The 26,863-nt window shown below is 42.7% G+C and overlaps 1 protein-coding gene across 1 annotated transcript in view; it reads left to right on the top strand.

Annotated features, from left to right (window-relative positions):
• Positions 1-26,863, top strand: part of il11ra (interleukin 11 receptor subunit alpha) — an 81,761-nt gene that overhangs the window by 47,342 nt on the left and 7,556 nt on the right. Inside the window, exons 2-9 of the mRNA XM_079524612.1 lie at positions 5,347-5,446; positions 13,129-13,189; positions 14,352-14,518; positions 18,171-18,285; positions 21,361-21,524; positions 22,820-22,983; positions 24,603-24,747; positions 25,410-25,520. Of these exons, the coding sequence (XP_079380738.1) occupies positions 5,347-5,446; positions 13,129-13,189; positions 14,352-14,518; positions 18,171-18,285; positions 21,361-21,524; positions 22,820-22,983; positions 24,603-24,747; positions 25,410-25,520 (1,027 nt within the window). The remainder of the gene's footprint in view (positions 1-5,346; positions 5,447-13,128; positions 13,190-14,351; positions 14,519-18,170; positions 18,286-21,360; positions 21,525-22,819; positions 22,984-24,602; positions 24,748-25,409; positions 25,521-26,863) is intronic.

Raw genomic sequence — 26,863 nt, 5'->3', positions numbered from 1 at the left:
ACCATATTGAACTGGCAACCCAAGGCAGATGTTGATGGTTATGATACTTACCCCTTAAGCCTATGATTACTGAGTCGTGTACTTTGTGGTAGTTGTAATTGATGGAACATTCTGGTCATCATAAAGTGTACAGTATAGTTTTAACACTACGGGAGCCAACGTTGTCTATACTTTCTATAATATTATACTTTATGCCATTTTATGCAGTTAACTTCTCAACCTGCGGCCCGCGAGGGTGTTGCCACCAAATAATTAGCAAAACAAAAAAGTGATGACAATAAACTTGGCATATACTTTGTTTGTTCCACTGATCCAATATAACACAATCTTTTTTTTTTATTTTTTTTTTAAGATTTTGTACTCATTTTTCTAAGCAAAAGCAAATTATGCCAATTGCTCAAGCTGTAATCCTGGGCGCTGCACACCTTCTGCCAACCTGGGGAGAGCCCCGCACTGAGCTCATGCTTCCTTCAATGCGTGAGGAGTGAACGGACAGGGGGGAGTTTCCCCGGTGTTGTGATCTTGTGTTGCGTTTATAGCTATCTAGCTATATATCTCGTGTTGTATTTATACTAGACTCTTCACTCATATGTGCACTTGCAGTTTGGGCAACTCCAAAGCAAACTCCACATGCCCCAACATTTTATTTACCTGCCATAGTGTCAACCCCTTACCCCTGTGTCGGATCTGTGGTTAGACTGGCATATTCGCCGATACCGATATGACCGGATATGACAAATAAGGGCCGCGATACCGATACTTTTCCGATACCGATACAGTATCGGGACATCTCTAGTTACGGTCTAAGTTATGATAAAGTATGTGGAGAGGGTCCATGAACGATGTAAACATCTGGCTGTTGATACGACAAATGTGTGGACCAACACTTCTGGCGGGGGATTCTGAAATCGTACCCAAAACACATAACCTGTGCTTTGAAATGTGTTTATCCACAAATATGTCTCAAAATAAGATAAGATGTACTGTGTGTTATGCGTGTTTATTAGTTACTGGTTGTGATGTCTCATCCAGTTCAGTCGTAGGCCATCTGTCAGCATGTCCGTTCACTTTTTATGATATTGACTTGAAGCACACAGGCTTTGCTGATGGAAGAAGTGTGTGTGTGTGTGTGTGTGTGTGTGTGTGTGTGTGTGTGTGTGTGTGTGTGTGTGTGTGTGTGTGTGTGTGTGTGTGTGTGTGTGTGTGTGTGTGTGTGTGTGTGTGTGTGTGTGTGTGTGTGTGTGTGTGTGTGTGTGTGTGTGTGTGTGTGTGTGTGTGTGTGTGTGTGTGTGTGTGTGTGTGTGTGTGTGTGCTACATTTTTCCATGTTCAGATAACCCATGAGTGCTCGCACGCGCACACATACGCATTCATGTGCGCACACACACGCGCACTCCCTCCACATGTGCTCTGACAGATCTTTCACCGCAGATCATAACTCAAATAAAATACTAAATAAAAAAACTCTGTTCTACTCCCAACATTCCTAATGTCAGTTAACCACATGAACCCTAGCATCTTTATTCTGGGCGTAGTAGGCCAACATTGGCCTAAAACACTCGATCTATATAAGCTTCCAACCTGTCTTGTTGCAACACAGTACTCAACAAAGACTCAAGATATAACATCAGCCAAGACCGCTTGGAATTTCCCTCTGTGTTCACTGCAAGTACACACACTCTAGCTGATGGTGTTAATAAATACAAGTATTGTGTTAGCATAGAGACTACTAGTATTGTAAGGATACAGTGTACAGTCTGTTAAGTACTGTTTTGCCGCCAGCATTAATTAATCTATTCTATCGCGCATTGCCAAGGTTTTATCGCGCGTAACACTTACTTTGAAGAGCCAAATATCCGTAACCGCATGTTACAATGACAAAAGGCTGTGTGTGGTGTCTTGACCGGTTGTTGTTCTCTCGGTCGGTGGTGGAAAAACCAGACCGCGAGTATCGACCGTTGAAAAACCTTTTCACCAGAAACGACATTCATTGCGCCAATTTTGGAGATACAGGGCTTTGAATTGAAAGCAGCCCATAGAGTGCAAGTGGATGCGCGCGCATCTTCAAAATGGCCGTGTCCACTGTCCCACTTTAACTGTTATGCTAACGAGGGGCAGCTAACGATACGATCGGATCAAAACATGGATTAAAGAATATAAACCCTGGAAAACGTAGGCTACGGTTCTGGCAGGCTAGATGATTAATTTAAGCCTACGGTTACTGCGGTTCTGGCGGGCTGCGTGTTAATGAATCCCCTTATAACAACGGAACAGCACTGTGTATCCACCAAAATTCTCAACAAACTATGATCCAGATTCCAGATAGACACCCAAACAACTACACAGAGACACAGTACACATGCTAGTGTATGGCTGCCCCCCTCAGTTTTTGTAATCTAACGCGTCCACAAGCTTTCTAGCACCCCACCACTTAACATACTGATTAAATATAGCCTAACACTTTGGAACGCTGATTGGAAGTGAAGTATCTGTGGGTTATCACTTCACAGGACTCTGGCCTGTCCGGCCTGCTATGGCCTTGTGCTTAGAAAAACACTTCACAGGTCACAAAAGTTAATAACAACACAACAGTAGCTCAATGTATTCCTTAGTAGCCAAGTGTCCCATTGAACAAAGACATTGAACCGTCCTCATTATTGCAAAAGGCCAGTTCAGGGCTGAGACGTGGTGTCAAGAACGTCAGAATGGCGCGAACAACAGCCTCCGTCATTATAATCCTCTGAAGGTGGAAGGTGTTGTCTGAGTGGTGATTATCTTCTACGTCAAAGCTGCTGATCCCGATATGTCAGGAGCAAAAAAACAAGTACTCAAATGTACTCAAATCAATACTGCTATATAGAAAATTGGAAATACTCTATTACAAGTAAAAGTCTGGAATTAAAAATGTACTTGAGTAAAAGTACAAAGTATTGGCATCAAAATATACTTAAAGTACCAAAAGTAAAAGTACTCATTATGCACAAGTTTTCAAATGAAATGTATACTGTAGGGCTGAAGTGGGTAATGTATGTTTTGTAATAATATCCAAAGTTGTAGTGGAGTGAAAGTACAATATTTGCCTCTCAGATGTACCGGAGTAGAAGTAAAAGTATTGGAAATTGGTAACACTCAAGTGAAGTACAAACAATTCAAAATTGTACTTAAGTACTGAGTACTAGAGCATGTTACTTATTACTTTCCTCCACTGGTCAGGATAATGGAAGGTCTACAAGCACTGTATAGTCTACAAGCAGACACAATGTTTGGTTATTAGCGAGCAAGTTGTTGTGTGTCGTTCGTGCTGATATTATTCTGCCTGTCCCATTTGTCCTGTTTCCCTGCCTGTCTTTCTGTCCGTTGTTGTTGTTATGGCAGTACGCTGATATCCTTAAAAGCTGAACAGCTGAGGCATTAAAAACCCTCTCACCTACAGTATGCAAAAGTTGTTGATAAAGAAATTCTCCCAGCACTCCCCCACAAATACCCCAAATGAGTCGGCATTTGGTTCACTTTATTTCTTTCCCACCTCTGTGTGGGCACCGTCCACAGACACCTTACGTAACCATTTTAAACACATCCCTGAATATATATTGTATACATGTGTTTTTGATGCGGTCCATATTGCTGGCTCCATTAGTCGAGCCATTAGTCAGCCACCAGCGCAGTGAAGTTCTTCTTTCATCGACAAAACAAAACCTTGGACAAACAAAGCTATGCAAAGTCCCATTGAGACATGCCAGTGTCAGATATGGCATTGAAAACAGACTAATGCCTCCTATTACCCCCTTATTTTCTATTTTAATCTAATTGCCTACACATTTTTAATCCTAACAATTTAAAGCATGTTTAGGAAATTACTCCTGGATTATCTCAACGGTGTCATTCGAATTTTCAAACAATTGATAAAAAATATATATTTAAGATGGCTGCTTACTGTTTACATTTTCCCAAAACTGCCTTTACATCACTAAATGTGTCTCAATATCATTGGACAAACTTAACAACAATGTGCAAGCGCACACACACACACACACACACACACACACACACACACACACACACACACACACACACACACACACACACACCTCTCTTCTGTCGGGTATCAAGCTGTCATGTTTGTGTTCTTCAACTACAGTCACATGGCATCATTATACTGCCTCTCTTCCCCTCTCTTGCTGTGTGTGTGCGTGTGTGTGCGTGCGTGTGTGCTGGCAGCTCTGGTTGGCGGAGGTATGCACTCTTAAGTGCCATCAGTTCTGGTTTTTGTTCTTTTTGTCCACATTCTGACAATGATGGATTATGACAATGGAATCAGCATGAAAATAACTTGCTGCCGGCGTCCTTGAAAGCCAATAGGCTTCATCAGTCGAGCTTTTTGTGTTTGCTTGATCAGTTGAATCAATCTTTTGAATGCGTTTGTATAATTATATGTATGAGAAGTGATCAAGCAGACATAAGCAGCAGCATCATAATCAGTATCTATTAGTCACCAGAGGGGTGTTCCACTTCACAAATCCGTTCAGCAAAAACGCACAACGCACCATAAAGACAATACATAGAATCCCCAGACCGAGTGAGAGTACGAAAACAACATATCAATTTCAATTCAATTCAAAGGAGCTTTATTGGCATGAGAAAACAAACGTTTACATTGCCAAAGCAAGTGTCACAATACGATAAAAACTGTTGAAAATGGGGAAAATATATAGCGAGGAAGTTTGTTTAGCGCTGAAACGGCTGAGTGGACAAAACTCCTGCTAGAACGAACCTTTTCCCCTCTCAAAGTGATGGTTGAGGTCATTTGAGCAGATGGTTGATGATCAGTCATCAAGCGAGTGCTATTAGCGTGTGATGGCTTTACAGTATCATCAGAATGTACTGTATGGCTGTGGGAAGGCCCAACAAATCAATCAAATAAAGCGTATGTTGAACATCAGCCTGATGTTCAACTGCCTCTACTCTGTGGTGACGTACATCTACTGCAATGGCGCCTAGTGGGTTAAGTTTTGGCTTTTTTTGCCTTTATTGATAGGTTGAAAGTAGACTGACAGGAAATGGGGAGAGAGATGGGGGGGGGGGACACACATGTCAAAGGCCGTCGGGATTGGGAGTCGAACCCACGGCATGCCGTCAGGCTGGCTCAGCAGCCTACTGTAGGTGCCCAGACGGTTGAGCTAACCGTCCGGGCCAAGAATAGTTAAAAAATAATTAATGACTTATTTGTCATATCTGCCCTGTGTAATTTTTTATTATGAAACCTACTGTAAAAGGTAATACAGAAATACAGAGTGTAATTCTCGCTCTCTCTCTCTCTCTCTCTCTCTCTCTCTCTCGCTCTCTCTAGATGCCTGGCCAATTGTCCAGTCCTGTGTGTCTGACAGTGATCTGGTTTCTGTCCTGGTCTCTGTGTCCTGTGTGCCGAGCTCATATTTTGACCAATGAAGGTAAGACACACATGTGAAACACACACACACACACACACACACACACACACACACACACAGAGACTTGTGTGAATGCATATTCATAATCACTGAGTGCATGGACACGAATCGTAATGCCTCCATAAGCTTGTGAACAACAGTATACTGTACAGTACATACGGTAAGCCTGTACACCACACGCACGCACACACACACACACACACACACACACACACACACACACACACACACACACACACACACACACACACACACACAAAACCACATAACACACAACACTACTCACAAACACGTGTTTTGTTTGTTAAGCGAGCCACCAGCATCAGACCTGTTGAGGATCAGCCACGGATTCCTTTTTGAACCGTTTGTGTGTGTGTGATAGATTTATCTTAGCCCTGAGTACTTCTGGAATATGTCTGGCATCAGACTAGCAGTTATTTTATATTATCAGAGGAATCCAGTTTAACCACATGAGCACCGCAGTCTGGGGGCGTGTCATGATAGGGGAAAATAGCCGATCTACAAGCTCACAGCGTGACGCAACTCAATGCGTTGTGAGCTTGTAGATCAGCTATTTTTGGTGGGGGACGATGACGACCAAGTACAGACGCCTGGGAAGCGTATATATTTATAGGGTTCAAGTGGTTAACGCATCCAGGGTCCATCTTTCTCTGTCTGTCTCTCGCGTGTGCTCTGGGCACATTAGGCTAGGAGGACAAATGGCGTAAAATATCATTACTTCCGCACTTACTGTGCATCAAAAAAACATCAATTTTTTTCATTATTATCACCGCAAATATCCATCTGTTCCTCTGCCAAAACAATCCATAGGCTACGGATGCCGGACGGTACAATGCAGTACATAATCATCAATCACTTGTCAACAGTGCAGCGTTGTTACTATGTTAACTGTTGTAATGAGCGACCTTTAATGAGCGACATTCAGCCAACATGAATGCATGCTAACACAACAGTGGAGCTTCACAAACGGAAAGACACAAAAGCAGAACAAGGAAAGGAATATCCTAGTACAGTGCATCTAAATAGAAATGTCTGAATTTGGACAAAAAGGAGAAAGAAAAACATTTGCAAAACAAATCAGCCCAAGGGAAGAAATAGGCCTGCGTGTGCGTGCATGCGTGCGTGTGTGCGTGCGTGTGCATGCGTGCGTGCATGCGTTCTAGCCAGAGGCTGGAGCAGATATGAGTGGAACGCAGCGGGTTTTAGGGAATAATGTTCTGCACTGCCAGTAAAACATGAATACACACATTGAGACCGGCCAACACAGCACACTGCATGAAGCCCCAGGTGCCACATATACACACACACATACTGTACGCACACCCGCACACATACTGTACACATGCGCACACACACACACAGATGTTAACACATTATGTTGTGCATGCGCTTGCACAGTGTTTCTCAACCTCTGGGCCGGGTCCCACTGGATATTGCAACTAAGTGCCCCAACAAATTGGCAATCATCATATTAATGATAATATAACGTTGACATCATTCATGCTAGAAAACAAATGAAAAATGGGTTTTCATTGTGATACCAATCTTATAGGAACAGAATTTTAGTTCTATTGGTCAAAACCACAAATAAACTGAAACTGGAAACGCACGTTGCCCACCCATCTGACCACTCATTCGGTGTGTGTGTGTGTGTGTGTGTGACTCCGTGTGCACGCGTGTGTGCGTGTTGTTTTGCGGGTGGTTGTGAAAAAGGAGGGTAAATTGAGTAACAAATGCATGATGGGATGAGGGAAGGGAAGTAAACCAGCGAGTACAGGCAGACACAAAGAGTCAGACACATTGAGTGAGAGAATAGGGCTGGCGGGGGGGGGGGGGGGGAAGACAGGGAGAGAGTTATAGGAGTCTGGCATTTGAGAGACAGACAGGAATGTGCGTGCGTGCGTGCGTGCGTGCACACGCATGTACTGTACGTGTGTGGTTGTGTGCCCTTTTTGCTCAGAGGGTTGGCAGACAGGCAGTTAAATTGGTGTTATTCCACTGTAGATCTAAATACCAGCTTTCAGCAGAGATTCCTGAGCCCAACCTACACACACACACACACACACACACACACACACACACACATACATACTGTATATATGGGGCAATGGTGGTATGGCGGTCGAGAATGGCTTGTGAATCCCCCCTGAATGGGTTTTATGTATGAATAATGACTCGTTGCTGGTCAAGGTTCAATTTTAGGTCCTAAATTATTTATACTATACATAAACGACATATGTAAAGTTTCAAGTATCTTGAAGTATGTTGTCTTTGCCGATGACACTAACATCTTCTGTGCTGGGGAGAACCTTCAGCAATTGTTGAAGGAGGTCTCATTTGAACTGGGTAAACTAAAACTATGGTTTGATACAAATAAACTATCACTAAACTTGGGAAAAACAAAATTTATGATCTTTGGAAATAAATCAATACAATCAAATTCACCAGTTGAGTTAAAGATCGACAATGTAAACATAGAAAGAGTTAATGAGAACATATTTTTGGGAGTGATTATAGATGACAAATTCAGTTGGAAACCCCATATAAAATATATCCGTTCTAAATTAGCTAGAAGTGTTGGTGTACTAGGCAAAACCAGACATATACTAAATTATAAGTCACTGATTACATTATATAACACACTAATATCACCATATCTGACATATTGTGTGGAGGTGTGGGGAAACACCTATAGAAGCAACCTACAGCCTTTAATTATAATGCAAAAAAGAGCATTAAGAATAGTACATAAGGTAGGTTACTATAATCCTACAGTGGAACTGTTCTTAAAGTCTTCCACACTGAAATTCTTAGATTTAGTTGAATTTAAATCGGCACAAATGATGTACAAAGTAAGGAATAAACAACTTCCTGTGAATATCCTAAAATTGTTCAAGGATAGGGAGGGACGATATCAGTTAAGATGGGACCTAAACTTTCAACAACCTTGTGTTAGCACCACCCGGAAGAGCATGTGTATTTCTGTCTGTGGGGTTAAAATATGGAATGGCTTGACTGAGGATGTGAAACACAGCAGACACATCTCTCGATTCAAGATACTATTCAAGCATATCCTTTTGGCTAAATACAGTATATCATAAGTTCATTTGTACATAACATATTTAACCTATGAGGATGATGATGATGATGATGATGATGATTATGGTAATTAATTTATAGTGATCCTGGTGGATCTCTATGGTGACACGGGGGTGGGTGGGGTATGTGAGGATACGTGAGGATTTTTATTTTATTTTGATGTTCGTAGGATAGGCATTTATAAGCTTTCAGCTTCAGCCTATTCCTTTTGATCACCTCCAGTTCTTTTTGGTTATGTAACCGTGTGTTAACGAATACGTTGTTTTGTTACTGTGAAGATGATCAAATAAACTAAACTAAACTAAACTAAAATTATCGCCCTTATTACATAGTTAATTTATCACAGAATGTAACAACAACTATTATTTTATTGATTTAAAAGATATCTAATGTTCTGTGAACATTATAGCGTCTCTATTCTAAGGGGAACCTTCACCAAAAGTAGCGGGTCCGCAAGCTCACAGTGAGCTTGTAGATCTGTTATTTCTGCCGAATTAGGACATGGAGGGCTCATCTGAGGACGACCTAGAGAGGTCCTTTATTTAACCTTTATTTAACCAGTAACACATTGTTGAGACTGCATCTCTTTTACAAGTGGGGACGGGCCAAGAGGCAGAAATAAAATTACACGTCAATACTACATCGTAAATGTCACATTTTGGGACAGCAAATAAAACATCCATATTACACCAAGTCCACTTTCAGGTCCAGTTTAAGTCTAGAAGATCATTGGTTCCCAAACTTTTTAGCTTGAGAGCCAAAAGAGAAATGGGTCTGCCCGAGACCCAAACTAGTGAAAATAGCAGATCTACAAGCTGACAATGCGGCGCAATTTAAATACATTCATGGAAATGACTAGATTATTTTATTTTATTCATGAAATACTTGTTGGAATTGTTTTTTTTTTTAATGTAGGAAACATAGGAGATACCATAAAAGTTGGTCCGCAGCCCAAAGATGAGTTGATTGATTTTGAGTGATTTTCAAACAGTGGTCCAGGGACCACCAGTGGTCCTTGAGGAGGTTCCAGGTGGTCCCCAGCTAAATGAAGTTGTTAACCAAATGGACCCTTATAGATCTTGAACAAAATATTGAAATAATCACTGAAGCAAACCAAAATGTGTGCGGTACAAATTAGTTTTTAGTAGCTTCTTAAACAGACACAGCATTTCTCAAGTAGAGTGGTAAGTCATTCCACAGCGTAGGTGCAACAAATGCGTAAGCTCGATCTCCTTTGCTTCGCAGCTTAGTGGCGGGGATAATGAGAACCTTTTAGTGAACACCTAAGGTGTCTCATATTTACCTTGGAGAGATTTTTAAGTAATTCATACATTTTTAAATTGAATTCTGGAAGCCAGTGCAAGGCCGCAAGCACAGGAGTAATATGTGACATTCTTTGTGTATTGGTTAACAGTCTAGCAGCCGCATTCTGCACAAGTTGGAGGCGGTGTATAGAGGAGTGACTCAATGTTGTAAACAAGGAATACAATAGTCCAAGCGGGACGAAATAAAAGCGTGGATAAGTTGGACCCATACGAGTCCAATGTGTCTCTCTACGCTCTCAAGAGTTAAATTATTGTTAAACATTTGCATTACTTTATTTACAAAAAGTCTACACAATTAAATCAATAATTATTTTAATTGTTTGCCTGTTCAGTGTTGTCTCTCCCATGGTACCACATCAATATAGCATGGAACTGTGGACAAAATCTTATCCAACGACGACAAAATTCGAAGTTTTGGGTCTGAGAGGCTAAAACTCATCAAATGGTGGTCCGTGGCTCAAATGCAGAATAAATAATGGGCCTTGACATGAAGAGGGGTGAAAACCACTGATCTAGAGGCTTGAAGTGGTTAACCCATTTTGGGGCGGGAACCCCTTTTGGTGTTAGCATTATGTTGTGCTTTAGCTATTGAAAATTAGCAGATCTACAAGCTCGTAGCGCGCCACCGAGTGGCGCGCTACGAGCTTGTAGGTCTGCTATTTTTGAAAAATCGAAGAACCACTGACATAGAAACAGCTTTTTCAGAAAACTGTCAGGATGTAGAAGACATTTATAGAATCGTTCCCAGGTCAAAATGGGTTAAAGAGAAACTACTGTAGTCTGTCAGATTATGCAAATGAGGCCCGTCCAGCACAGCACGGACAGTTCGTGGAAATTGCGGTCAGACCAATAAATTGCTGATCAAAACACGAACCAAGATTTAGTTACGGCTTTCTTTGCCTACTGAGTCGCACTGATGTATTGCTTTCAGAGGCATACCTTAGTTTATCGTTTAGCTGCAAAAGGAGATGGTTTTCATTTTACTTATTGTTGGACACGGCGTATGGAAAGACCAGGAGCCAGGGATTGATATTATCCAGGTGATACACGGCGTATGGAAAGACCAGGAGCCAGGGATTGATATTATCCAGGTGATACACGGCGTATGGAAAGACCAGGAGCCAGGGATTGATATTATCCAGGTGATACACGGCGTATGGAAAGACCAGGAGCCAGGGATTGATATCATCCAGGTGATGAGAAGAGGTCTGTTATTCATACAGCAGCAGTCTACTATTGAGACATAACAGACTCAATAGTAACAGACTTGTGGCCGCAGGGGGTACTGCCCCCTGGGTGTGTTTTCGCATTTTTAATTCACTAATAAATTCCTTATTAATCATTAATGTATAAAATCGAAAAAAGGGCTTCGTTAAGACCTCCATATTATTATGGTCAATGCCTGTGTGAAAAGTGGGAGTGATTGGTGCAGGCAGTGAGGAGATACGGCGGTGTTATATATATATATATATATATATGTTATATGTTATATATATATATATATATATATATATATATATATATATATATATAGCCTACACACGCATGCATGCATGCACACACACACACACACACACCGAGAGGGAAACCATTGTTTGCAGAATGCATATTGAATATCAACCCTGCAAAAGTGCCACTTACCACAAACATGAACTTGGGCACAGGCTGCATGTAGTGTTGCATCAACTGCATTTTTTATTTCCCCAGCTTGATTGATGGCAGGCAGTTGTGTTGTTCCTTTTGGCTCGTCAGAGTTTCTTGCTAGTGCACTAATAAACAACTCACAATTCCAACGCCATGATACCACACACCAGGCGTTCGTTTCACCGGGCCATATTTTGTCAGAGGATCCCTTTTATTTTGGGCTCTGTTGGACAATTCTTCTGGCAGTCGCCGACAGTGAAGCCGTACACGGCCGCGGTCACGATCACACTCACAAAGACGTATCGGGCGCACGCACACACACACACACACACACACACACACACACACACACACACACACACCTGCCCTCTGCAGTGCTCTAGTCTCATTTCTCTCCAAAAGCCCTTGAATATGATGGAATTACTGTGATTACGGTACCCCCCCCTCCTGCTCCTGCACACACAACACTGACTACAACTGACAATCGGTTCATGGTATTTTTCTGCGCCTGCATGAGAGGGAATACATCTAGCAGCCTAACGTGAAAGTTCTACTTGACCCAGATGATATACACGAAATATACAGTATGTGATATGTGCACGAAATATACAGTATGTGATATGTGCACAAAATATACAGTATGTGATATGTGCACAAAATATACAGTATGTGATATGTGCACGAAATATACAGTATGTGATATGTGCACGAAATATACAGTATGTGATATGTGCACAGAATATACAGTATGTGATATGTGCACGAAATATACAGTATGTGATATGTGCACGAAATATACAGTATGTGATATGTGCACGAAATATACAGTATGTGATATGTGCACGAAATATACAGTATGTGATATGTGCACAAAATATACAGTATGTGATATGTGCACAAAATGATCGCTACAGGAGCTATAGTATATCAACTATCACAAATAAAGATGAATGGTCTCATCATGGTCTGATCGTTTAAGTCTCTCTCTCTCTCTCTCTCTCTCTCTCTCTCTCTCTCTCTCTCTCTCTCTCTCTCTCTCTCTCTGCTCTCACTCGGAGAAATGATTTAATAATAAAACCTAAACTAAAAAGATCTGTCGGCACTTAAGTGTGCATGAAGTTTTTTTTGCAGCACTATTTAGCCACTTGGAATTAAAGTCAAAAGTTGGATAGCTCTTTCATTTAATTTTCTTCAGGTGTTTGTCAGGTACTTTTAAAAGCCCCTTTATATTGTTTTATTGTACTTAATTTCTAATGTTTTTCATGAACTGTTAGTTCATGAATGTCCTCCGGACATCCTGGTGAAGAAATATATTGTTTTAATGTTTATAATGATTACAAACGCATCGCAGCAGGAGCCCTCCACCGCATGCCAAACCCTCGCTAGGCCACAGCCTGCGTCCATTACCTTGTATGGGCCGACTGTTCGCTACTGTTGACTCTAAACGACAGTTACAATTACAGTAATGTAGACAGACCGTAGTCTGCACTGCTCCGTACTGTAAACTAGATTTTAATATCTCATATATCTCATCTGTTTTTTGTCGTGTGTGTGTGTGTGTATGTGTGTGTGTGCGTGTGCTCCGTGTCCCAGGCGTGCAGCATGGGCGGTTGGGATCAAACGTGACACTGGCGTGTGGGACGTCGCCACAGAGGTGAGGAGAGAAATGTCAGATTGTCACAGTGTCCCAGCAATGAGAGTGACGGTGCATTTTTGTGTGGGGGTCTGTCAGAGTTTGCATGCATAAAGATTGCTTGCATGTATATTTAGTTTTAGTGTGTTTGCGTGTGTGTGTGTGTGTGTGTGTGTGTGTGTGTGTGTGTGTGTGTGTGTGTGTGTGTGTGTGTGTGTGTGTGTGTGTGTGTGTGTGTGTGTGTGTGTGTGTGTGTGTGTGTGTGTGTGTGCGCGTGCGTTTGTCAGTTTGCGTGCATCTGTGTGAATTGTGCAGTGGTGGAAAAAGTACTCCCATTTTACTTAAGTAAAAGTATCAATACTGCAATGAAGAAATACTTAATTACAAGTAATAGTCCATAGTAGTATTTACTTGAGTAAAAGTGCAAAAGTATTGGCGTCAAAATGTACTTAATGTACCAAAGGTAGTATTCATTATGCAGTATGTACAATCTTTTAACAATAGCAGATCTGGCTTAGTTACTTTACACCACTGGCATTATTAATGTGTGTAACTGTTTATGTGTCAGGGCTTGTGTGTGTATATGTGTGTTTGTGTCTGTGTGTCAGGGCTTGTGTGTGTATATGTGTGTTTGTGTCTGTGTGTCAGGGCTTGTGTGTGTATATGTGTGTTTGTGTCTGTGTGTCAGGGTTTGTGTGTGTATATGTGTGTTTGTGTCTGTGTGTCAGGGTTTGTGTGTGTATATGTGTGTTTGTGTCTGTGTGTCAGGGTTTGTGTGTGTATATGTGTGTTTGTGTCTGTGTGTCAGGGCTTGTGTGTGTATATGTGTGTTTGTGTCTGTGTGTCAGGGTTTGTGTGTGTATATGTGTGTTTGTGTCTGTGTGTCAGGGTTTGTGTGTGTATATGTGTGTTTGTGTCTGTGTGTCAGGGTTTGTGTGTGTATATGTGTGTTTGTGTCTGTGTGTCAGGGCTTGTGTGTGTATATGTGTGTTTGTGTCTGTGTGTCAGGGTTTGTGTGTGTATATGTGTGTTTGTGTCTGTGTGTCAGGGTTTGTGTGTGTATATGTGTGTTTGTGTCTGTGTGTCAGGGTTTGTGTGCTTCAGACTAGGCATGTGTGTCAAGGTTTCTGTGTCTGTGTACGTGTGCGACTCCCTCTCACTCCTTGCATGTGTTCCTCTCCAGGACAGCGGTGCAGTGGCATCTCAGCCACACGTTGTCATTACCATCTCACACAGTCACATCAGATGGAACGTTGCTGCTCCTCCGCGTCGACCAGTCGGCACAGGGCAACTACAGCTGCTACGATGTCCAGGGGAACCTCCTACATTCTGTCAAACTCAGGCTTGGCAGTAAGTCTGTGTGCGTGTGTGCGCACGCGTGTGTGTGTGTGTATCCGTGTGTATCCGTGTCTTCCATGCTAAACCCCTTATCCCTAAACTACTTGAAAAACATCTTTGAATAGTTAATATCTACATCGACACGTGAGCTTGTACATTGGCTATTTTAACTATTCAAAAATGTTTTTCAAATAGACATATCTATTCAGTTGTTTTAATCAATTGTTCAAAATGTGGTCATATTGTTAGAAGATTAAGTAAGTTAAAAGAAAACTTGTGGCTGGCTGTACTCTATGAAGTCACTGATGAGAAGTCTTGGGTTGGCCTTTGGTCGCTCTAGATGCAAAAACAATAAATGTAAGCGAAATCTATATAATTTCACAATGCACAATGTCATCAATTCATAGTTTCTGTGTCCAAAGCACTGCTTCTCAATGTCGGGTCTGGGCAACACATAGCAGGGTCCAAATGGACCATTACAGGTCTGTATTTAATTAAGTTTAGTTAATTAAACACTGAGGATTTACAGTGTCGATTACGGTCCCATAGTTGAAGAAGAGGTATCAAATGGGCGTTGGTGGTATGAAACATATCAAACTTGGGGGTACTTGATATGAAAAAGGCTGAGAATCACTGGTCTGCGAACAAATAAGCCATGTATCTGTTTATTTTATTCAACCTATCGCACACAGCAGGGACTTTGGCCTGCAGTCCACCGAAGCATAGCAAGTGCCTTTAGCTACGCTGTAATTTTCCTGTCAAAATGAATCGCCTGTTGCTCCAGTATAATTTGGAGGCTACGTTTCATCGTCCCTAAGCTGAACTTCAGATCTGGCCTCTGAGAAACTCCGGTCTGAACTCTGGCAAACAGGACCGTTCCAAGTTCCAACTGCATTGTGCAGTGGGGACCCTGTGGAGGGGAAGAGAGTGTTTTGACGCCGCTGCGTCCTCGTGAAATCACACAACTTAGGCGCTCGGCAGACACTCTGGAACAGATCAAATATCAAACCACACCAGCCTGGAGGAATGTGATGGCTAAGAAAACAAATATAGGATGGGATGCTAAGAGAGCAAGCATCGCTATCTATCTCTGTCAGTGGTTCCCAAATGGACCCTTATGGGTCTGTAACTCTCTTTGATTTTACAATATAAATTGGGGGTCCCAGAGATAGAAATGCCAATAAATAGGGGTCTGTCAGGTCTAAGTCAGGTCAAACCGTGGGCCCTTGAAATGAAAATGGTTGAAAATCACTGCTAGAGCTGTGAAACTCTTCTCTTATGGACGGTCCCTGGCATTATCTCTTCAAATGGGGGTCCGCGGGCTAATGCGTGTCAATTTGAGGGTCGTTGACATGAAAAAGTTTGGGAGCCACTGATCTATATAACACATTTGCCATACCTAGCATCTAACTAAATAATATACCTACAGTTGGGTGCCACCGATATGGTCCTTTATCATTTGACCCATTTAGGCCTGACCTCAAAATTTTTAAAAATCCTTCTAAATCCTCCAGTTTTCTGAAATAAATATTTTCACGATTTCTCAAAAATAGCAGACCTACAAGCTCGTATGAGCTTGTAGGTCTGCTATTTTTCAATAGCTAAATTATAACAATGTTTAAAACACCAAAAGGGGTTCCCGCCCAAAATGGGTTAACTGTCCTTTTGCGCAGATCACGCAAACCTCAGCAAAAAGAAAAGGACAATATCGATGGCCTCCAACTGTATATAACACATTTGCCATACCTAGCATCTAACTAAATAATATACCTCGCATACCTATGCACAAGGATGCTAACACACACACACAATCCTTTTTAGCGGTGCTGGCCCCCGGGAGAGAACTCGAAGAGGGAATCTTGAAACAACAAGAAAGTGGCCGCACACGCCAATAGCCAGAGTGCCAATATTTTATTTAGGACAGCAGGTAGACAGAATCCAATGTTTAAATGTTAAGCCTTCATTCCCTGATGAAGGATTAACCGCCCAAACATTGGATTTCTCTTTGTATTTTTCGTCTATTCTGCCAATGACACAACATGCTTTTATCTGAACACACTGAACTGGAACGTGAACTCTTCACTTATCCAAACGGATCCTGGCTCCATTGTTAACAGACTCTATAAAGTCTCTCTCTCTCTCACTGACTATCTTCTTCGCTATTGTTTACTCTCCTCTACCACTGATTAATTTGTAGTCCAAAGGGTTTTGACACCAAACTCTAACAATGCCCCAAAAAATAAATAACATGGACAAAGCCCTTCATTTCCTGTCAAGTGGCTTCCAAAGTTGACTTCCTTTCGGGGTGGAACCCTCTAGTTTTCCTTCGCACAAGCTGGTCTTATTTTACCTGATGTTTGTGTAGGTTACACTTCAGGATCAGGTGGTAGTTTGGCTTAGAACTGTAATGGACCCTTTGGCACATAAGTAAATGGCCCCTTTTTGGGTGGAAACATAAATTCTCGCCATAGACAACACAAATATTTTTTTCTTTAGTTGCTATCAATTCCAATTCCCGAATCTCCCACACACTTGTGTATTCTTATCACTGTTGACCTACTCTGGGAACCCATTCTGTAAAAACAAAAAAGCGGTGGGGGGGTTGTGGTATTTCTTTCCCTTTGGTTTTGCCTCTTTTTTTGTGTAAAAACAAGGAACTCGGTTGGCTCCTCCCCTTTGTATAGTCCACTTCCTCCTGGGTGCTTTTGTGTTTATTCCTACTAATAACAACATTACATGGCAGTGGTGCTGAGAGGTGACCTGCTGATACCAATTACACATGGAATCATCTGCCGCTTCTTATCACCTGCCAGCGAGTAGCCTCACCAGGAGGATGTACATTTAGCGAGTGAAGGAACACCCTATTCCTTACCGTTCAACCCCCCCCCCCCCCCCCCCCCCCCCCCCCCCCCCCCCGACTGACGGGTGCAACCAGCCCAAGCTGTAGGATCACGCTCCCCGCCCAGGTAGCTTCCCTCCCCGCCCAGGCAGCTTATTCCCTCCCCCACACGCAGAAAACTGTGCTCGTATGGTCGCCCCGGTGAAGCCGGAGGCGCAACGGAGGACTCAAACCTCCACGGTGGTGGACAGGAACTTTACCCCTGCGCCGTCCGAGCGCCCTCCATGTGTCCACAATTCACCCTTTGTCAAGTCCTGCCCATGGTTGTGCCTCTCTTCGCACCCATTTGTTGCTGTTTCGTGGTTGGACAAAATTCCTTTCTCTCCATCCACTACCATTAAAATAACGTGTTTTTCAGTTACTAGGTATTGATATTCTGTGCGTTCAATTCCTATTTTAAACTTTGTCAGTAAAAAGGAACATCACAGGCGCAGCATGGTGACTGGGCATATTGTGTTTTTTTCCAAAAATGATGTTATAGCAAATTCAACATAAACAAGGCGGAACCAGGGTGGAACAAGTTAGAAAGAGCCTGCTGGTTAGACAGTCGGGGACCAATCAGAAGCCTGCGTTATGCCCTTGTGTACTGTACGTGTCCTGTATGTCTGTGTATTCGTGTGTACAAATAATTAAACAAATGATCAATAAGAATCAGATTAACTTTGTCTTTGTGCCCTGATCTAATCTGTTTGAACTCTTAATTAATAATCAGATTAACTTTGTCTTTGTGCTCTGATCTAATCTGTTTGAACTCTTAATTCCCAGATCCCCCAGGAAAGCTGAACATTTCCTGCCGATTGCCCAATCACTCACTGGTTCGCTGCTCGTGGCTGGAGTCAGTGAAGACCTTCCTGCCGGCCCAGTATCATGCCTTCTACAGGTAAACACAGCCTTTTGCTTTTTGTTGTCTCAACCCAAATAGAATGGGTTGTTCAGTGGGTTAACAACGGATGTTAACCATTTTCTTTCCATCACTCTGCTCTGACTATCGTTCTTGATTATCTTCTTACCTTTTCTGTTCCTGCTTTTACTTTCTTGCCAGTTCGTACCGCCGTGCCTCCGTCTCCCTTTCCGTCGTTTTCCATGTACTGTTTTCTACTATTAAATAGTATTGGTACACAAGCTGTAGGTGTGTAGAGAACCAAACTGTGGGTTGCAGGAGATCTATTGGGCTGTGGAATTGTGTGCAGCGTAGAGAATAGTCCTTTTGCACACCTACAAGGGACAGGTGCATCGGAACAGTGAAACACTCTCCCTGCACACCTACAAGGGACGGGTGCATCGGAACAGTGAAACACTCTCCCTGCACACCTACAAGGGACAAGTGCATCAGAACAGTGAAACACTCTCCCTGCACACCTACAAGGGACAGGTGCATCGGAACAGTGAAACACTCTCCCTGCACACCTACAAGGGACAGGTGCATCGGAACAGTGAAACACTCTCCCTGCACACCTACAAGGGACAGGTGCATCGGAACAGTGAAACACTCTCCCTGCACACCTACAAGGGACAAGTGCATCAGAACAGTGAAACACTCTCCCTGCACACCTACAAGGGACAGGTGCATCGGAACAGTGAAACACTCTCCCTGCACACCTACAAGGGACAAGTGCATCAGAACAGTGAAACACTCCCTGCACACCTACAAGGGACAGGTGCATCGGAACAGTGAAACACTCTGCCTGCACACCTACAAGGGACAGGTGCATCGGAACAGTGAAACACTCTCCCTGCACACCTACAAGGGACAGGTGCATCGGAACAGTGAAACACTCTCCCTGCACACCTACAAGGGACAGGTGCATCGGAACAGTGAAACACTCTCCCTGCACACCTACAAGGGACAGGTGCATCGGAACAGTGAAACACTCTCCCCGCACACCTACAAGGGACAGGTGCATCGGAACAGTGAAACACTCTCCCTGCACACCTACAAGGGACAGGTGCATCGGAACAGTGAAACACTCTCCCTGCACACCTACAAGGGACGGGTGCATCGGAACAGTGAAACACTCTCTCCGCACACCTGAGAACACCACAGTCAGTCGACACTCAAGAGAGGACTATAAAGACTTTCCTTTTTAACAAAGCATTTGTTAAAAAAAATAAAAAAAAGTTATAGCCTTGCCCTTATGTTTTAAAAGTGTTCCCGTTCTCTTACATGTTTTTAATGGTGTGATGTTCTTCTATTTTTATTCATTTGCTGTAGCACTTTGAGATTCTTACAAATGTAAAGTGCGTTTTAATTAAAGCCATTATTATTATTATTAACAGGCAACCGAAAGTGCAAATAATGAGAGAAAAGAGGTCCCGCACACCGTCTTCACAGTAGAGATATACCTGATGAAGGTCGTGAGACCGAAATGTTGTATTTCTCAGTAGCCGAATAAGTTACTGTTATATAAGTGAACACGGTGCGCAGGACCTCTTTTCTCTTGAATTGTGTGCAGCAAACTTTGACATTGAAATTGAAAGTGAAAGATAACAGTAATGCCAAGAACTATGAATCATGCTTCATGCTTGAATGGACTGTCTGCTGTCTGTCAATTAGAAAGAGAGAGTGGGAAGGAAAGGGAGAGTAGACTGAAGTCCACCAAGGCCTCTTCCTCGAAAACAATGAGTCACCGACTCAACTCATTCAAGGAAAGGTTTCCCACGCAGCTAATATGCATAATGTTACATATGACTGAGCATGCTGTTAAACCGTGTTTGATTGAACCCAACCTTTATAGATGTGATACCATACCAAACACCACCGTCATTGCTCTGTGAATCTAAAGCAGTGGTTTTCAAACTTTTCAAGTCTAAATCTCAAGGCACACCTATTCGTACAAAAAGCTAACTTATCTACAAGCTCACAATGCAAGGTCTTAGATATGCTATGTTTTCTTTTGTTGCTATCTTTAAGAATGTGTGGGGGGGAAACTAAATAGAGGTGCCTAGGTGATGCTGTTTTTGCTGTTAGATGTACAACAAAGTATAGTATATAGGGTTTATGTCAAGGTTGGGCAGATTGGGCTATTGAGGTGATCAATTGAGTTATTACATCATTGACTTATTCTATGCTTGTATTATTCTAAATAGCAGTCTAATATAATAAGTAAATAAGACCAAAGAAATGCTGGTGTTCACTGTCTGACAACAGAAATCAGCTAAGTGACCATGTGGACAAAAATGTTCCTCAACCCTGGTTTAACTGGTTCTCAACCCCAGACTACTGCTGTTATCCAGGGGGGTCCCAATATGATTCCAGAGGGGTCCCCAGATAACAGTAAAGTGACAATTTAAGGACATTTAAGACCTTTTTAATACAAAACAAAATAGTTATCAAATCAATAGTAATCAACAGACTATACTATAAAAGCTGGTCCAACATTGACCACATTGTCAAATAATATAAGAAACGGGCAAAATAGCGGATATACAAGCTAACTAACAGATCTACCAGCTCACAACGCCTCGCAATGTGAGGCGTTGTGAGCTGCCTTGTGGAACTAAATGTAAGTGCCTACAATTCCTGTGCTTGTCAGGGGGCGGGGCGGGGGGGTCCCCAGTTCAAATATCATTATTTTCCCAGTTCAAATATCATTATTTTGAGGGGTCCCCAGTTCAAATATCATTATTTTGAGGGGTCCCCGGTTCAAATATCATTATTTTGAGGGGTCCCCGGTTCAAATATCATTATTTTGAGGGGTCCCCGGTTCAAATATCATTATTTTGAGGGGTCCCCGGTTCAAATATCATTATTTTGAGGGGTCCCCGGTTCAAATATCATTATTTTGAGGGGTCCCCGGTTCAAATATCATTATTTTGAGGGGTCCCCAGTTCAAATATCATTATTTTGAGGGGGGGTCACGGTCTGAAAAGGTTGAGAACCAGTGATCTATTGTACCAGATACTGTAGTTAACATCAATCACCTGGTGGTATAACATCTCTCCACTGGTGTTCTAGGGGTAAAGGCGAGGAGTGGAAGCCGTGTGTGGTGGACCCGTCCCTGGAGCGTTGTGAAATCACCCTGCCCACCTACTGGCAGCCTGTCCATATTCTGAACATCACAGTGACCAATGCCCTGGGCAGGGAGCAAACCTTCACGCAGATAAGGATGGACAAGCTGTGTAAGACTCACAACACACACATGTACAGTATGTACATACATGCACGCACACACGCAAAGCAAAGCAAAGCAAAAAGCAAAGTTACTATATTTACCCAGGGTAACTGGACTAAGCATCAGATACTTGTTTACAGCCAGGCCCTGCTCATAGAACATTTCATGGTAGTGGTTCAATGCCTTGCTCAAGGGCACTTCAGCGGTGGTAATTTTTAACGTGCCGGTCCGGGGATACGAACTGGCGACCTTCCGGTATCAAGACCACTCACAAGACCGCTGCCACAAACACACACAAGGACACATAAACACAAAGTTGCCCCTTTTTTGGTCACTTTCATTGCTTTTTATAACTGCATTCTTTGAGCACTTTGCTACTAAATGGTTTTGGGGGGTTGGGCATGGTGATTGTGATTGGACAATAGGATGATTCAGTGCTTCGTTCAAAGCTTTAAAATGCAGAGACTAATATTTACATATTCATTTTACTGTGGTCCCCTCTCCACTGAAAATCAATTAAAACCTTGCTGGAAGAAGCAAGTGCAATAGTAACAATTTGTCTTGATTCCATATCACCCTCAGATAACACCGAACATGCTGTATGTATAGAGTATTGAAGCTAACCTAATGTCCATCGTATCCTGTCACCATCATCTCGTTCGAGTGAACAATTGCAGGAAAGGCAGAACTTGACGTCTATCCTAATTGTTGTTGGTACCCCCTTTGTTGAAGGCCAGTCTCCAAGACTCCCGGTAGCTCCTCTAGCAGTTCCAAGAAACCATAAGATATTCATAGGATTTTAGGAGTTTGTACTGGACAGTTCCAAACTACTTTGGAACAGAAATTCTAATGAGTCCTTTAGTTTCCTCTCCACACACACCCGCCCCTCTAGATTGTCCTGGAGAAAATCATTTACACTTGTTTTTGCACTGCTCAGGTGATATGGAAGTACTGCTTGTGTCTGTGGCGAGGGAAAGCTTCAGAAACAGATCTCAATGAATTAACATGGAGCTGCTCTTGTCTTCATGAGAACGTTTTTAAAGAAGACAGCAGCAGCTGTGTGTTACTGATGCAGAATAGTTACCTGGGCACTTCAGGACTCAGGAGGACTACGCAAATAAAATAAACTGGTAGCACTCGACTGGTTTGCACGTTCTTTATTGTTTTGCAGGGGTGACTTTATTGTTATTGATTGTTTGTGTGCATTTGTGTTATGCATGTACATCGTATCTCATCATTGTCTCTCTCCTCTACTCTCCTCTTTCCCCATGTATGCTCCTCTATACCCCTCTATATCTGCAGTGAAACCGGACCCTCCAGAATCTGTGACGGTGGAGGGGCAGGCGGGCCATCCCACCAGGCTGGCGGTGGCCTGGCGTTACCCGTCCACCTGGCCCGTCCACTCAGCCTTTCCTCTCATGTTCCAGATCAGATATAGGCCTCAGGGCTCCACACACTGGTCAGAGGTCAGTAGCAGTGTTAGATATAGGCCTCAGGGCTCCACACACTGGTCAGAGGTCAGTAGCAGTGTTAGATATAGGCCTCAGGGCTCCACACACTGGTCAGAGGTCAGTAGCAGTGTTAGATATAGGCCTCAGGGCTCACACACTGGTCAGAGGTCAGTAGCAGTGTTAGATATAGGCCTCAGGGCTCCACACACTGGTCAGAGGTCAGTAGCAGTGTTAGATATAGGCCTCAGGGCTCCACACACTGGTCAGAGGTCAGTAGCAGTGTTAGATATAGGCCTCAGGGCTCCACACACTGGTCAGAGGTCAGTAGCAGTGTTGTTTTTGGCAGCAAATTTCTATTTTAGTTTAGTCATAGTCTTTGGAATGAAACTTCATTTAGTTTTAGTCACATTTTAGTCACCTGGAATGTTTTAGTGTTAGTCTAGTTTTAGTGGACTAAATGTCATGCGATTTTAGTCGACTAAATCTACAGTTGATTTAGTGGACTAAAATGTATTTTACGACGGCCTTGATGCCGTCGTAATGGCTGATTTTTACACTTGCTGAAAATAGCCAATCTACAAGCTCACAATGCGTTGCAGCGCGACGCATTGTGCACTTGTAGATCTGCTATTTTCAGCATGCAACCAAGTGTAAAATGACTTATACTGGATCTCTTGTCCACTAGTCCTTTCCTAACATTTTAGTCTAGTTTTTATTTGTTGACGAAATTGACAAAAAATGTAGTCTTGGTTTTAGTCATCATAGCTTAGTTTTTATTTAGTTTCCATTTAGTTTTCCTCAGTGAAAAAACGTAGTCGACAAACATCTTTCGTCTTAGTTTTAGTCGACAAAGTCAACACTGGTCAGTAGAAACCAGAGGAACTTTGTTTTGTCAGGTGGGAAGCCTGCGACCCCCGATTGCATTGATCTGAATCTTTAGGCGCATGTGTGTTGATCATGTGTTTTAGGATTAGGTGGAGGGACAATAGGGTACAAAGCTGTCTTCCTATGATAGCGGGCAGCATTGTTTGAGTAACAGAGCTCAAAGAGTTACAGAAATGCAAGTGTTTATCTTAGCAGCATTGGATGGCAAAACTTATATTATCTACAATGTTACATAACGTTCTTCACAGCATGATGTACCAATAGTACAATGTCTGATGTGTCTGGTTTTTCAATTGTTTGTTATTGTTGTATGTATTCACGTTAGTATTTAGTTGAGTTGAGTAACATCAAACTGTTCTGTGCCTGTCTTGCGTGTAGTAGTAGTAGTAGTAGATCCCTTACATTGGACAAACAGCTTGTGCCCGATTGGCTAATTCAACTCCTCCACACTGTATCTGATAGCCTGGATGGATGGTAGGTCTGAGATAGTCATTAGAACATTTAAATAACATAGTTGGGAAGAAATATTCAGATCTTGGCCTACTGTCAAGTAGTTTTCGAGTTAGTTAGACATGGTGACAGAGATCAGCGCCTCGAAATCCCATAGTCTGTTCATGTGTCATTTGATACTGCGTTATCACCTGCCTGACGGTAGCAGGGGGAACAGATTGTGGCTGGGGTGGCGCGTGTCTTTGATGAACCGCCTAGCCTCCACTTAACCTCGGCTCTCTCCCCCGTCTCTCTTTCAGATTGAGTCTATGGACATTCCGGTGCTGATATCAGATGCGCTGGCTGGTTACCCCCACCATGTCCAGATTCGAGCTCAGGATGAGGTGAACTCCGACAGCCAGTGGAGTGAATGGAGTCCGCCGCTCTTGGCTTGGCCTTGGGGAGGTCAGAAAGATTTCACTTAAGCCAGTGTTGTATAAAGTGTCTAGGTCACTGATAGCCTTTGTTTTGTAACTTTGTTTTTAACATCCTCATCCTCTTTGCAAACTGTGCTTTTAGATAATTGATTTAGTTGTTTATTTAAATTATAGAAGTAGTAGTAGTCATATGTTCTAAAATTCTAGTTGGTTGCCCATTTAGGCCTGACGTCGAAATTTTAAAAATGTCTTCTAAATAATACCTCACATTTCTGTATCAGTGGTGCTCAATATTTCATGTCAAGGACCCCAAACATGATATGTAATTGGCCGCCGCCCCCCATCTGAAAATTTGTTATTCCAGGACCCCCCAGAAGCAAAGATTTGAGTTAAAACGTTCGTTCTGAAAGAATATATATTCAAACATTTGCGCCACATTATCAAGATTTTTCAAAAATAGCTAAAGTATAACATAATGCTTAAAACACCAAAAGGCGTTCCCGTTTAGAATGGGTTAAGTTAGTTGACTGAGGCTGTTTGTTGATGCGATTCAGAATAACTTATAATACACCTACATAATCGTTTCACTATATTTCTATAAGTGTGCGTGCGTGCGTGCGTGCGTGCGTGCGTGCGTGCGTGTGCGTGCGTGCGTGTGTTATAACTGCTCACGCGTGTCGTGTGTTTCAGCCTACAACACCCCTGAGCCTGCACTGGAACCCCTTCTCCCCGAAGAAGACTTTTTTGGGGAGAACTTTCCAGTAGACATCAACCCTGAGACCTCCACCGCCAAGACCCAAAGTAAGTCTTTTCTTTTTGCATTGTGAGGTTTTACTGTAGATCCTTGCTGTTCACTGAATGTCTGCCTAGTTTCACCCAATGGGTGCACAGAATACTAGAATGTCTGCCTAGTTTCACCCAATGGGTGCACAGAATACTAGAATGTCTGCCTAGTTTCACCCAATGGGTGCACAGAATACTAGAATGTCTGCCTAGTTTCACCCAATGGGTGCACAGAATACTAGAATGTCAGCCTAGTTTCACCCAATGGGTGCACAGAATACTAGAATGTCTGCCTAGTTTCACCCAATGGGTGCACAGAATACTAGAATGTCAGCCTAGTTTCACCCAATGGGTGCACAGAATACTAGAATGTCTGCCTAGTTTCACCCAATGTGTGCACAGAATACTAGAATGTCTGCCTAGTTTCACCCAATGTGTGCACAGAATACTAGAATGTCTGCCTAGTTTCACCCAATGTGTGCACAGAATACTAGAATGTCTGCCTAGTTTCACCCAATGTGTGCACAGAATACTAGAATGTCTGCCTAGTTTCACCCAATGTGTGCACAGAATACTAGAATAGGGACGCTAGGTTTCATGTGGTTAATCCATTTAGACCTGAGGCCGATTAAAAACAAAACAAAAAAACTTCTATATAAATGGTAAATGGTGCATTTATATAGCGCCTTTATCCAAGGCGCTTTACATAGATTGTGCATCAATTCACCCATTCACACACACATTCATACACCGATGGCGGCAGAAACCATGCAAGGCACTAGCCAGCACATCGGGAGCAATTTGGGGTTCAGTGTCTTGCTCAAGGACACTTCGACACTAACTCTGGGGGAGCCCAGGTTCGAACAGGCAACCTTGCGGTTACCATCCAGCCACTCTACCCCTGAGCCACCGCCGCCCACATCCTCTATATCTTAACGGCTTTCTGAAAAACCTATGTTTCTGTCTGTGGTGCTCAACATTTTTATGTCAAGGACCCCCAGAATTTATAAGAAAATTTACCCATCTGAAAATAAGTTTTTTTCAGGGACCCCCCAGAAGCAAAGATTTGAGTTAAAAATGAATATATATTCAAAGATTTGCGCCATATTGTCACGATTTTTCAAAGATCGCAGATCTACAAGCTCGTAGCGTGGCACTTGGCAATAGGTGCCGTGCTATGAGCTTGTAGATCTTCTATACAGAGCTACAGTATAATAGTTTCCAGGCAGGAAGGCTGAATCTCTTGAAATCTCTCTGAAACCCAAGTCAACCAGATTCATATGTCATTTCAGTTTTTCAAAATACGCCACACACACACACACACACACACACACACACACACACACACACACACACACAAT

This window comes from Electrona antarctica (assembly GCF_951216825.1).
Source record: "Electrona antarctica genome assembly, chromosome: 16".
NCBI classification, from domain to species: Eukaryota; Metazoa; Chordata; class Actinopteri; order Myctophiformes; family Myctophidae; genus Electrona; species Electrona antarctica.
This window is presented reverse-complemented; position numbering and strand designations above follow the sequence as displayed.